The sequence below is a fragment of the Poromitra crassiceps genome (assembly GCF_964638095.1).
Source record: "Poromitra crassiceps genome assembly, chromosome: 6".
NCBI classification, from domain to species: domain Eukaryota; kingdom Metazoa; phylum Chordata; class Actinopteri; order Beryciformes; family Melamphaidae; genus Poromitra; species Poromitra crassiceps.
The window spans coordinates 27,380,661-27,394,890 of record NC_139627.1 but is presented as its reverse complement, the minus strand read 5'-3'; the positions used below and the strand labels follow the sequence as shown (position 1 = coordinate 27,394,890).

Genomic DNA, 14,230 nt, shown 5'->3' with positions numbered 1-14,230 from the left:
TTTATTCTACTACCTCACTTTATCGGTCGCTGCGTGTCTGCACTTTACTGATCGCTGTGCACTTTACGGATCGCTGTGCACTTTACTGATCGCTGTGCACTTTACCGATCGCTGTGCACTTTACGGATCGCTGTGCACTTTACGGATCGCTGTGCACTTTACGGATCGCTGTGCACTTTACCGATCGCTGTGCACTTTACCGATCGCTGTGCACTTTACCGATCGCTGTGCACTTTACCGATCGCTGTGCACTTTACCGATCGCTGTGCACTTTACTGATCGCTGTGCACTTTACCGATCGCTGTGCACTTTACCGATTGCTGTGCACTTTAATGCTACCTTGCACATTATCGGTCATTGTGTGCCACAAACAAGGTCCTTGATGTTTTATTTAGCCTTTTATTTATTTTAACTATAGGCATGTAACATTTAACATGCTACTTGTGTTGTTTCTTGTCAATGTTCTTATTTGTATGTCTATATGCTGCAACTCAATTTGCCCTTTGGGACACTAATAAACTTGAACTTGAACTTGAACTTGAACTTGAAAAAGAGAAATACCTGAAAAAGATTGCTATGGATAGATCAATTCATTTGACTAAAAGTTATCATTAGGCCTAGTTACAAATTAAGGTCGGTGACTCTGTCTATAGCCCTAGCATTTCTGGTCTAAAGCGCCCGGCATGGTTTTGCGCAGCCACGACTTGGAGCCTTGCCACCGCAGAGCAGCGACAGCGAGACTGTGCATACTCGAACGTAACTCGTCCAAAATGTTATCGTGTCGTTTACAAAGAACTTGCAATCATGTCGGTGGGGGAACATTTTATTGTCCCTCCATTTCAAAACTCATTCCGGTGAGCCTGCAGAAGGCTTTGCTAGATGAGGGACAAGCACGTTAATCGTGCATTCCTTTATAACTGGGGACTGGTAATCTTACGACTTCAAAGGTCATGAGCTGGGCGGTGACGTCATCAGAGCTGGTATTTCCCATTCCAAACTCATAGGAGCCTCAGCAGCCCCAACCTAAAAAATCCAAGATGGCTGCGCCGCGCAACAACAGTAGTTATAATCGTAGTAATATTGTTTAGCACTTCTGTTTTGTTTGTGTCTCATTAAATCAGCTGTACACACAGCACTGCCTAACATCTATCTGTGTGGACATGCGGCTGCAGTGTTTGTATGCGCAAAATGCCGCGAAATGCCTTGTTATCAACTGTTATTGCTAACAATGGCTAGCCTGGCTAGTGACTGGATCTGACCAATGAACAGTGAACTTCCCAGCTCAAGTTTTCTGCAAATGGAACGCTAACAAAACGGATGTGATGTCATTTAGCCTCCACATCCCAGTTATTTTGCGATAAAGGAACGCACGATAAATGAGGAAATGGCATTTCCTCATTCCTCACAACAATGAGTTGACGGTGCTAGACGGCGCAGACTCACATTTTCGAGCAGCTGCACGCCCCCTACGCCGAGCTGCGCCGATTGGACGCCCAGCTGCGGCGACCCCCTCGGCGCAGTCAGCGCCGTCGATTTCGCTCAAGCATAATTTGCGCTTTAGTAACTACAAAGAATACAAGTCGTAGTTTGAGGTTGCTAGCTAACTAGCCTGCAGGCTAATTAGCAGTGCAACTGATGTTAGCATGATGTGACTACTACTGACGCAGGGCATCCTGGTGTAGAGCTGCACGATATTGGAAAAGACTGACATTGCAATATATTTAGCTTTTGCGATATATATTGCAATATGAAAAAATACAAGAATTTTCACTGAATTACTTGAATAGCTCATCAAGGCTTGCCCCTTTAAGAAGGTAGTGGGTAACCTGCGTGGGTGACGTAGTAGCAAGTATTTTTAGCTGCAGTCAGAGTGATTGGCAGGATGGTAGTGTGCTAAGTGCTAAGTATCAAACAGCAAAAAAGTTATAGCATGTTAGCTATAGTATTTGAGTTCATTTACTTTATTACTTGACATTGCACGTCCTGTGATGTGACTATTGTGCAGGCGTACATTGCGATGATGATGCTGCATGTCCTTAAAATGGCCCAAAAAATGATCTAAAAAAAATATATATATAAAGACTACCTCTGACGCTAGCCTCTCTACTGGCCACTGTAGTGAGCAAATCAGATGTGATACAAGACAGTGACAGAGGCGCTGTCTTGATAGGTTACTAGCTAGCTAACAAGCGGACATGATCACAACACAAAATCAAATCCGATTTATCAGCAGCAAAATTATAAATGCCAGTACACTTAGTTAAAAACAGCACAGAAATTAACAATGTGTGATTCTGATGAGACAGCCAAACCTCCAATATGGCCGTCACGGAGTGTGTCATCACCTTTTGCAGGGACATTATTTTTCTCAACAACAAATTTCAATAGGTGAAATGACCAATAGCCTCAAACTATATCTGTGATTATGTGTAGTTAACGTTAAATATTTGGAGTGAACAACAGTCCCTCCAGCACATCAGCATCACCAAATTAATTTGCTGTACTCTTCCAATAGGCTCCTTTGTAGGAGCCATGTGTAAAGTCAAGTGTAGCCTTACCTAATTTTCACTGTGAACCGGACTTGAGTCTTCAGTATCAAAGGTCTCTGGGGCAGACTTGACATGCAAGGCTGTTTCTCAATCACCAGAGCGCTGCAATGCAAGGCCACAACACAACAGGTAAGCAAGTTGGACACACCTGCTTGAATGTACATGTTGTTTTCAATATCTTAACGCCATTTTCATGAAGGCTTCTGCTTAAATGCTTGAAATGTGTTTCTTAGATACATACAGTATAAATAGTGAAGCTCATCCTATGTATGAATTTCTTTCCAAAGCCTTTGCCTTTCCACCAAGGCTACTTTGAAGAATCTAAAATATCAGATTGATTTGATTTGATTTGATTTGATTTGATTTGATTTGGCAGGGGGGGGTCTATGCACAATTCCATGTATGTTATTTAATTGTTTTGAGTATTATTATGGAAAATAGCAAAATTAAAGAAACATGTGGTGTGTCCAAATTTTTGACGGGTAACTGGTATATTGCAAAAGTTTCAGCTCAATGCTACATCTCACTTTGCAAGAAGTTTTGCCAACAGCTCACGTGTGCATTTCTCAACTTCTGTGATCTGAGTGGGGAGGTTGGAAGCGCCGTTCTTCTGGTTCTGCTCCTGCAGCTTCTTCAGCTGCTGCCGCACCTGCTGCAGCGCCTCTGCCACAGTCGTGAACCTGATGCACATACACGCACAAACATAAACATAAACATAACACACACACACACACACACACACACACACACACACACACACACACACACACAACAAACACACACACACACACACACACACACACACACACACACACACACACTGTGGCAACTGGCCAAACATATTTTCACAGTCCATCACAGTTACAGTACATGCAGAAGTATCGGTTCAGGCACCGGCAACCGTTTTAAAACTATAATTTTAGCACCAGTATCGGAAAAATACGAAGCGATACCCATCCCTGTCGTTGAGGACATCTATCACCCCCTTGAGATAACGAGTTCATTTTCTTTGTTTTCTTGAGATATGAAGTTATTTATGTCATTATCTCAAGACACTTTTTTGTCATCTCATGATAACTAAAAATGCTTTCTGGAGATAATGAGATAATTTTCTGCTTGAAACCAACATCTTAAAGGAAAGCATATCATTTAAAACCCAAATGTCGAGGTAAACCTACCAGTTAGTGTTCAGGGCATCTGCACTGACTCAGCATGTCATCATGTCAAGAGTTATGCTTACGAATTGGAAATCTCAAGGAAAAATGTATTGCCTCTGGGAAACATTATTTTTCCCTTTTTTTCTCAAGCGAATTTAATTATTCTATGTCCATTAACTACACCATTATCTCAAATTAACATGTTATCTGCAGGGGGGGTGGGGGTAAATAAAATGTATGACTGCATGTCTTCAATGGGCTTCTGTACCAACAAGAAGCAGGAAAGACCACCATGGTCCTTCTGGATCTGAACCAATAAGGGCTGGGTTTCCCAAAAGCTTCTTTGCGCTAATTAGCTAATTTAACCCTTCTTAAGGCCTCCTTAAGAAGCAAACGCGTTTCCCAATTGCTTCTTTACGAAGGCATGCGTTTCCCAAAAGCTTCTTAGCGCTAAGAAGCTTCTTTGACCCTTCTTAAGGCTCCCGTAAGAAGCCAACGAAGCCAACGTGTTTCCCGATTGCTTCTTAGCCTAAAATTATCTTCCAATTATCTTCCGTTAAGAAGGCTGCGTTTCCCAAAAGCTTCTTAGCGCTAAGATGATCTTTCGTTAAGAAGGTTTTGTAAGAAGGGTCTGGAGCCTTCTTAACACCTTCTTAATGACAAAACACTGGCAGATCCAGCCGCGTCAGGCAAAAGGAGATACTTGTGTCCACTGTTCCTCTTGTGTTTTTCCCTTTTTCCTTTCCTTCATGCACCCTTTAGTATTTAAAATTGGGGAACACTTGAAAATCTCCCCTCTATGTATGGTTACTTGTGTTTTAAATGTTTTACCGTAGGCTATATTCCTCTAATCAGAATAGATTCCTTTTATAATGTTGTGGATTTATATAGCACCTTTCACAGAACCCAAGGTTGCTTAAATTCTGTAGTGTTTCTCTGTTTTGTTGTATGCTGTGTATATAAAGCAATTTGAACTGCAGTCCATGTCTGAAATAAATAATGTTTAATAAAGTTTAACATGACCATGATTAGGTTATTCTACAACAGTGTTTCTCAACCACTGGGTCGTGGCCCACTGGTGGGCTCAGAGTGCCATCAAGTGGGCCGCAGAGGACCTCTCACATCGAGATGGTGGACAGCTCCAGTTAAGATGCTTCTTAAGAGCCTTCTATTTTTTTTATTTTTCTCTTCTGTTAAGAAGGCGTTTGGGAAACACTTCTTTGGAGCCTTCTTAACTCCTTAAGAAGATTCTTAACGTCTTAAGAAGCTTCTTAACTCTTAAGAAGCTTCTTTGTTGGGAAACTCAGCCAAGGTTGATATAATACTGTCTGTGGTTCAGCGTGCAGCTCTCACCACAACTCCAGCTGGTCTAGACCAGTGTCGGCAGGACCTCCTATGCAGGATCTCTGCTGCTGGCTCTTCCACTGAGGCAGCTCCACCACCGTGAGAGCTGTCACAATCTGCTCTGCCAGGTTCAAACTCTTCACAATCTGCTGCAGCACCACCTGCAGGGCAAAACACACACGACAACAACTATCAGGGAGGAGAACGATGACTGGACTAACAGTTTGGAGATGACAAGGCATTTAATCAAGTAAGTTTTTCAAGATTTTTTTTATCTCGATTATTATTTTTTAATTGGCCAAGTACAATTGGGGAGAAAATGGGGGTGAAATCAGAAATAAGAAGAAGAAAAAAGAGAGACCATAGTAGAGCATTTCACTCGGACCAAAACAAAACATAACACACAATTATTTTAAGTTTTGGTCCCAGTGAAATGTTCTGTGGTCTCTTGTGATTCCAAATATAGCTGAAACCCTTGGTTTGACCAAGTAAAACTATTTTTATAAGCATTTTACAAAATGTAGATGAAAAAGGAATTGTGGATGCATGGCTGTGGTGTATATGCCTAAACCGGAAGTGGGTGTGACCCTATAGAAGAGACAGAGAGACCAATTTCTCCACCCACAGCAGCCCTAATAGAGCAGAATGCAACTCTCTTGCTGTTTATTATGCTATGCTGTTGCTCACCTACATTTTTAACCAAGAGCTGAATGCAGCAAGTTCACAACCTTTCTCTAGGGGTTAGCCAAAGGCATTCAGGGACATGTAGGACATCACTAAGTGACTGACTGAAGTAGAACTAGCTAGGTAGGTTGAGGGAAAAAAAGTGAATTACTCATGGACTAACTGTGTTCACATGAAGGCGAATTTGGCGAATTTGTGCACCGAGATTACATATAAAGTAAATGCAAACAGACACCGTTTTGCCCCGGGTGGCGTGAATTTGGCGAATGTTGCGGCGCGAGTAACAAGATATTCACCTCAGCCGTCCATTCGCTCGAGTTGAAAATGTTTTGCCGAATAACCCGTGCGGCCAAACGAGCAAATGAAGCTTTTTTCCACCTTGGTGTGAACGCACAGTAACTCTGTAATTACTGGTATATGGAGTTGATGGTATACAAGGATGAATTTTTCCTTTAAGCAATATTTACCCTGCCAACAGAGGTGGAGTTGGCCGGCAGGTTATGTTTTCGCCCTCGTTTGTCTGTTCATTTGCTTGTCTGCAAGATTCAAGATTCAAGATTCAAGATTTATTAAGTGTCCCAAAAGGGCAAATTGGATTGCAGAAAGCGTAGTATGAAGTACATACATAAAAACAAATAAGACAAAAAAAACATTGTAAAAACAGTCTAGAGCAGCAGTTTAAAGTGCAACACAATAGTTAAAGTGCAAATGACAACAGTAGCAACGATCTAAAGTGCACAGTAGAGATATAAAGTGCATAGTAGCAAAGTGCAGTTCGCTCACAGCAGCACATTTATATCACAAGAAAGAGCTACAATGTATCATTGTATTAAAGCACAAAAGAAAAAACCTCAGTCCAGACCAAAGGGCAGACAAAGTATATAATACAGATATACTGTACTGTACCCCTAAGAACAAATAAAGATAAAAGAATAAAAGAATAAAAGGATAAAATAAATAAATAACAAAATAACAGCAACGGCAGATGGGGAGACATTACATTTGTACCCCAGCAGCGTTCAACGCTCTGATAGAGACAGGCACAAAGGCATTTCTGTATCTGTTCTTTTTAACTATGGGGGCACGAAGGCGGATATTTCAAAAAGTTATGAACGGATTTGCACGGAACTTTGTAGAAAGGTTGGTCATGGGCCAACTTAGAACTGAGTAACTTTTCATGCCCACTGGCCAAACGGGAGCAAAGAGCAGGGACACTCACAAAAAGGCGCCTAAATTCCAAACAGATTTACGCAACACCACGAAACTTTGTAGAAAGATTTCTCACGGGCCAAGGAGGTATATACAGTAGTATATATATATATATATATATACGGTAATATATATATAATGTGCAGCTGGCGGTGGTGTTGCTGCACCACAACTTCTAATGTCGCTGGGCAGGAGCACCGTCTGCCGCCGCCAGTGTGGGGTTGTGCATAGAAAATGATGGGGGCAAATGTGGGCGGCTGTTTTGACGTGCGTCATACGCCGTCAATGTGTTACGCACTACACACCTGTTTTGTCTGTGTGATGAAGTTGGCCTGTTTGAGGAACTCCTCTTTCTGCAGAGCATGGGACTCGGCCGATCCGTTCAGCTGCTCCACTGGTGACGGAGACAAATCACAGACTGTCAGAATGAAGCATGAACTGAAACAGCAAACCATCAACAGCATGTTTTTCTTCCTGCTCTACCTCGGCTTTGCCAGGTCTTCAGTATGAAGTCCAGCTTGTCATGTAGATCCTCCAGTGACTTGATTTCACGCTCCATCTCCTGCATCAGAATCAAAGTCAAAGTCAAAGTCAAAGTCAATCAAAGAGATGAAAACATGTGAGACAATCATGAAATTCAAAAGACTTTTTAAAATTGGTGTACTTAATGGATATGAGAAGGACTCGAGGTGATTTGCTTGTTGTTGACCTGACTGTATTGGTCTCGGGGTTATACATTATGTTTGCATTGAATGGGTTATTGATTGGCTTGACTTGTTTGGCATGTCAACCATCGACTCTGGTAAGGGACAGCTGAAATGTATGTATATTTGTGTGTACTTATATGTATGTGTACAGGTATGTATGCACATATACATAGCTATATAAATAATATTTATGTTATTGTATTATATATTATTTACTAAACTACACTATATTACTTAAGATTAACAACTAAGAAAAAAATAAAATAATAATAATAGAAAAAGGGGGTAGGACTAGATAAGTTTTTGAACTTCTTCCTACTCCTTTTTGAACATGGAAATCTTCATTTGAATTATGTACTGGATTTTTCTTTCTTGAAAGATATGCTTGATCATTTGATTGTTTGTTTTGTTTCTTGAATGTACTTAAATGTACATGTTTTTATTTGTCTTTTTTTAACAACATGTTCAAAATAAACTAAATAAACTAAAAAACTAAAAAAAAAAAAAAAAAAAGTCCCACAAATCTTTACAAACGCTACAGTATGACATTTTTCCTATTTACCGCATAGGAGGATGTAGGAGTTGCGACAGGATGAGAGTGCAATACTTAACGTCATCAACAGAAAAATAATGTGAATTATAGCGCTTTCAGGAATGCTATTAAACATCTGTGTGATCAGGTTTTAAAGTTTGAGGGACAAAATAATCTAATAGATGAAGCATCGCGTTAGTTCATGCAGGAAACGGAAGTCATAGGCTACGATCCAGCTGTAATCAGCTGACAGCCCGCTGATTGGATCAGCATTTAGTCATTCACCAATCACATCCATTCTCACAACAAGGTAGTACATTTAAATATGGCCCTCTTCTACACTGGTCTTTGCTACTCAAATCCTGCCACACACATAACTACTGCTGCTGCTGCAAAGCTTTGCCTCCTCCAGAGTCTGCATGGCTCAAAGCTTTGCCTCCTCCACCCCAGCCTCCACCTTTCTAGTTCAGAGACGAGTCTGCATGGCTCAAAAGGTTCAACATGTATTCAATGTCTTGCTTTGGGCTCACTCTTGTTTACCCATGGGGGATTCTGCATTGCGCTCCCTGATTAGCTTAGCATACTGCTTGGTTAATCCAGGGAGCATCGTCTGTAAAGATCGGAGCCCTCAGCACCAAACATAACTATTTCCATTGACTGAAATGAATAAAGTGAGTTTACCCAAGTTTGCTTTCTCAGTTGTTTGACTTTGATGTCCAACTCAATCTGTTTCTTCATGGCTGGGTTGTTGGGTACGCAAACCTGAGAAAAACAGATATATATTTAGATAAAACAGCACGTTTTAAATAGTTTTCAGGTCTGGGTGGAAAATGTTTAGAAGGACCAGACAGTCAAGATGGCCAGGTTTCTAGGCTTCTAATATCTGTACAGATTGGATATAATGCCATGTTTTCACACACACATTTCTGTTCTCTATACACCGTAATACTGAATACTGCACAACACAACGCACAACCCTCAGACTGTCACTGTGTAAACCTTCCAAATCAGATCACCTGCGCTCCGGCGACTGAAGCCAGGATCCTCCTCTCCTCGTTTAGACATTCAGAGACGATCATGGCCAATAGCAGCGGATTCTCCTCAAAGTGATTCTGAGCAAGAAGACAGACAACACAAGACACAAAACATCTGAAGATCTATCAAGATTCAACTGAGATGTGTCCTACCGATGGTCCTACCTGTAAGTAGTGAAATAAACAAAGAAAGGCCGCACACTGTAGCTCCCGTTTGCTTTTGTATTTATTCCTTGTGTTACGTTTCCAGCTTACGCTTTTCTTCCAAGTGGAAAATGTCACTAAGACATTTAGGAGGACAGCAACAACATCCATGAGGACACAACTGAGCATCGACAGTGTAGGGAATAGCCATACAATGATCATATACATAAATATATAAATATATATATATACTGTATACACACACATAAGAATAGATAAATGTCTCACAGAAACGGTCTAATACTAAAATCCTCATTCAGACCTCTGGGGGCGAGTGTGTCTAGTGTAAAAATCCAAAACAATTCTCTCCTCAGAAGTATGGCGTCAACATTTTTTGGAAGAAAAGCGTAAGCTCGAAACGTAACACAAAGAATAAATACAAAAGCAAACGGGAGCTACAGTGTGCTGCCTTTCTTTGTTTATTTCACTGCAGTTTTTATTAGGTCCAGCACCTGCCTTTCAAACTGGTTGGGATGTGCATATCTTTTTTCACTGTTATACCTACCTGTAAGTAGGCCTTTATCCCTGGGAAGTCTGGCCTCTGCAAAATGTTGTTCTCCTGCACAGAGTGGATCTGCTGCTCGTCCAGATGCTGCAGGAGTTTGTGGAAACATTCCCGCGCTTCCTGTTCATCGACAGCCGCCAAAGCCCTGAGGAAATACGGATGAACAGCAAAGTTTACATTTGTACGTACAGTGTGCACATACAGTATGTTCTTCCTGCTGCCCCAGGACAGTTCAATCAATGCTTGTGACCGCTCGTGACGTCAGCACAGAGCAACATTTTTCCTTTCCAGTGTCCTGATAATGTGCACTTGAGTAACTGTAATCATTTTAAGTAAGAGAGGTCTACTGAAGTGAAGACTCTCACCAGTTCTGCCTCTCGATCCAGTAGCTGAGGGAGTGTCGAATGTCCCTGGGGAATCTGTCATGATAGACCTGGATCACCCGGTCCTGCAGTGCAGAGTCCAGCTGCAGCAGCTTCTGCCACTGTGCCATCTGCAGCTCTGTGTCCCTGAAAAGACACCGTGCATGATGTTTAGGAGCCTGACTCACAGGCCCGTATCTAGGGTGAGGTTACTGGGTGGGCAATTGAACATTTTGGGGGGCAATGAAAATAGTCATACCAAAAAACAACTCTGTTGCATTATATTCTAACACTAAACTGTTCCACAGGGGACAGGCCAATGTTTACAAAACTCCTATTATTAAAACTATTTGCAAACTAACTATGTACATACAAACTAACTAACAAACTAACTATTTACACAACTGTTATTATATTCACAAGACTTTTAGTCTTAAAAGTGAAAAGAAAACAACTTTGAAAGCAGATTGATTTACCATAAAACTTAAAAACATCCTTCATCCATAATTTCAATAATCAACTCCATAACAGTTATTTTCATTGGATTACCTTATTTCTCAAATCAAATTAAAGACTAGTGCAGTGAGACTTAACCATAGCTAAAAACTATTTGCCATTTAGCCTTCAAACCTATATTTACAAGACTTTTAGTCTTATTCAAACTCAAACTGAAATTAAAACTTTGAAAGCAGATTGACTTTGTTACCCTAACAAATAAATAACAATCCTTCATCCATAGTTTAAAATAATCAACTCCATAATATTCTTTGCATTGGATGAGCTTATTTCTCAAATCAAATTAAAGCTATAACTACTGTTAGGTGCCCTAAACTAACTAACCCAGTGGTCTCCAACCTTCGGGTCGCGACCCTAAGTGCGGTCGCCTGGAATTCAAAAAGGGAGATAAAAAAAATAAAATAAAAAAAAATTGGGTGGGCAAGATTACCCCCCCCCCCCCCTAGAATCGGCCCTGCTTGCTCATAAGGTGTAGACTGGACACACACACACACACACACACACGCACGCACGCACGCACGCACACGCGCACACACACACACACACACACACACACACACACACACACACACACACACACACACACACACACACACACACACACACACACACACACACACACTTAACCATTCAAACTAAGTGAAGTCTTCAAAAGTTTTTAAAGTATTGTAGTTTAAGGGAAAGGACACGCTTAGGCTACAAAATAGATATTATGGGGATTTTATTGTTACTTTGATTTAGGCTACTTCCGACAAGACAAACAAATGGACTTACCTCTGGTTATTGTTGAACAAGGTAACAAACGTATCCAGTTGGAGCTCAGCTGCTGCCAGATGTTTATCTGCTCTGCTGTAGTCTCGTCTGACTCCCGAAACTGAACTTCTTCAGACTCAGGGAGGAGGGGGTCTTTATACTCCGGACCACGTGATTCTCCAGAAACGGGCTCGCAGATTGCCCCACTTCCGTTCAAAAGGTTTCGCTTTCAATATAAAAGTTGACTATCTAATGTCGGTGAAAGGGTTTGATCCTGGGGAAACAAACCTCAACTCCAGTCTTCGTGATTTTGATATTTCGTTTCAACTGAAGGATTAGGCTACATGACACTAGAATTGGTTTAATAGCGTGCATACTACGCTGCACTCATACTTTCCCTAAATGCATGATGCATGGCTTTTTTTAGTCACTAGATGGCGACCATAGATCAAATAACTCAAACGCAGAGATAGGATGCCAAAAATCTGGATTATCCTCCTGGGTGAAGGTGGTTTTAGACTAAACATGGGGCTTTATATAATGAGGGATCAGCCGAGCAGCATTTTGGTAAACAAATTACGTCACTGGGTGGCAACAGCAATGGAACCCTGTGGAGCCCAAGTGGCGCAAGGCGTGAGTGTCTGCTCTAGCCGGCTTGACTCTGTTTACATTTTAAAGACTGCGACAGTTCACACAACTTTAACACAACATGCATATAGATAGGCTACATCAAACTCTCGTGCTATTTCTGCTCTCACTCAGAATGTCAAAATATAAGCGATGTGATGTATAGTTTTTGAGATATTAACGTTTGTTTGACACAACTCATATTAACTGCTGCGGGGTTCAGCATTTCTGGGTGTCAAGTGACGTCACGCTGATTCGTCCTATAGGCTACATAAACATTTACCAGCTGGACGCTCAATATAAAATACAATTTTAAATTATCCTTGAAGTGGCCTAGGCCTAATATAAACAATTTTGCAGAGATTTTTTATTTTATTTTTTGCCATCCAATATCATCTTTAAATTCTGAAATGCATTGCATAGCCTACTTCCATACTTGCATAAAGTCAACTAAATTGTCTGCTATAAGCTACTGTTTCATCTAACGCTAGTTCACTTGTGTCTTTCTGGTCTAACACGTTAGGCCCTACATGTTGTCAAATAGGCAGGCCTAAATAAATGACAAAGCATTTCGACTGTGAGCAGTAAATGTAAAGTGAGTGACACTCACTGTATGTGACAGCACAGCATCATCATCAGGTCCCCTGACAGCCCTGAGGTTTTGAACCCGCTGCTGGGCCTGTGCCCGACTGGCCTGTTCAGTAGTCATCCATCCATAAGCAATTGTGTTAACTGGGCTACTTTCAGGGTAACCCAGACGGTATTCTAAAAGTAATCAAGTATTTAGATGTTACTTTGAGTAAACATTACAAATTACATTTTAGGGTAGGCTATGTAGCAGCCTATTCCTACGTTTAAACCCTTCCACTGCTCATAGGGGGGACACAGCAAGATCAGTCTGATCCTGACCTGGATTACAAAAATGGCACTTTCTGACCCAGATTTTAAGTCCAGTGATTGGTTGGAATGAAAACCTGCAAACTAAAGTGTGTTTCTAAGTTCATTTCAGAGATCTCTGTTGTTGCCTTTTACTGACCGAGTATGGTAATAATAACTATAGCCTACACAAAGGCTATAGCCTACGTAGCATACAGTAGCTAATATATGTGTATATTTAATAATTATTTATTATAGGCCTATTTATTTAACTATTTAACTGGGCAGTGGCACTTAAACAACACTCACATCCCCACCACTCTCCGCTTGTCACGTGGTTCTCGGGAAACAGCAGTGGCACCGCACCACCCAAACAACCAGCAAACAACATGACCGCCACTCTCCGCAAGTCACGTGGTTCTCGGGGAACTCAAAGTGCAGCGTCTGTCAAGCAGCTGCCAGTTAGTTGCATAAACTTCCGGTTTAGAGACTTGGTAAATGCCATTCTTAAAACAAATAAACAACACCTGTTTGACACTCCCTGGAGTGCACATACAATATATTAGGCTATTATTATTATTATTATTATTATTATTATTATTATTAGGGGTCCAAGCACGAAGTGCGTGGATCCCTATTGTATCTGTAATGTTTATTATTATTATTCTGCCCTAAAACAGCATGCACGTCAAAAACCGTAAGGGCTACAGTAGCCAGACCTTGCACATAGGTTGGAAATGTGCCCCACTGCTCAGAGACAAAAAATTAGCCATATTGGCCAGATGGTGGCGCTATAACAGACCCTTTTGCGTATTGACCCATAACTCACACCCATTTAAGCCTGCTAGATTTTCCAAAAAAAAAAACGAACTCGTCCTAGGCCATTTGCCCGAATGAGCCCAAACTTTTTCTGTGTCATCTCTGGACTTCCCTGATCTAAAGTTGTATAAAGAATTTGGATACGTGAAACCGTCTTGAAATGATAAATGTTTAAACTTTGACACTTTGAAACTTTGAAACTTTGAAACTTTGAAACTTTGAAACTTTGAAACTTTCACCGGAAGCTTGGACCCCGCATCGCCGCTTGCGGCTATATTTATTATTATTATTCATAACAAAAATAAAAAATTATAGCCTAATATAAATGCATTAATAATATAAAAGGATAAAA

At 41.0% G+C, this 14,230-nt stretch overlaps 1 protein-coding gene across 1 annotated transcript in view; it reads right to left on the bottom strand.

The window, feature by feature from the left end:
* The window catches only part of LOC310777825 (signal transducer and activator of transcription 1-alpha/beta-like), a 32,011-nt gene extending 20,352 nt beyond the window's left edge, over window positions 1–11,659 (bottom strand). Inside the window, exons 1-10 of the mRNA XM_083638178.1 lie at window positions 11,578–11,659; window positions 10,291–10,434; window positions 9,926–10,070; window positions 9,199–9,294; window positions 8,864–8,944; window positions 7,427–7,505; window positions 7,249–7,337; window positions 5,060–5,211; window positions 3,077–3,229; window positions 2,559–2,651 (exon numbers count right to left, since the gene is read on the bottom strand). Coding sequence (XP_083494304.1) covers window positions 2,559–2,651; window positions 3,077–3,229; window positions 5,060–5,211; window positions 7,249–7,337; window positions 7,427–7,505; window positions 8,864–8,944; window positions 9,199–9,294; window positions 9,926–10,070; window positions 10,291–10,418 — 1,016 coding nt within the window. The 5' untranslated portion in view covers window positions 10,419–10,434; window positions 11,578–11,659. The remainder of the gene's footprint in view (window positions 1–2,558; window positions 2,652–3,076; window positions 3,230–5,059; window positions 5,212–7,248; window positions 7,338–7,426; window positions 7,506–8,863; window positions 8,945–9,198; window positions 9,295–9,925; window positions 10,071–10,290; window positions 10,435–11,577) is intronic.
* Window positions 11,660–14,230: the final 2,571 nt, after the last annotated feature.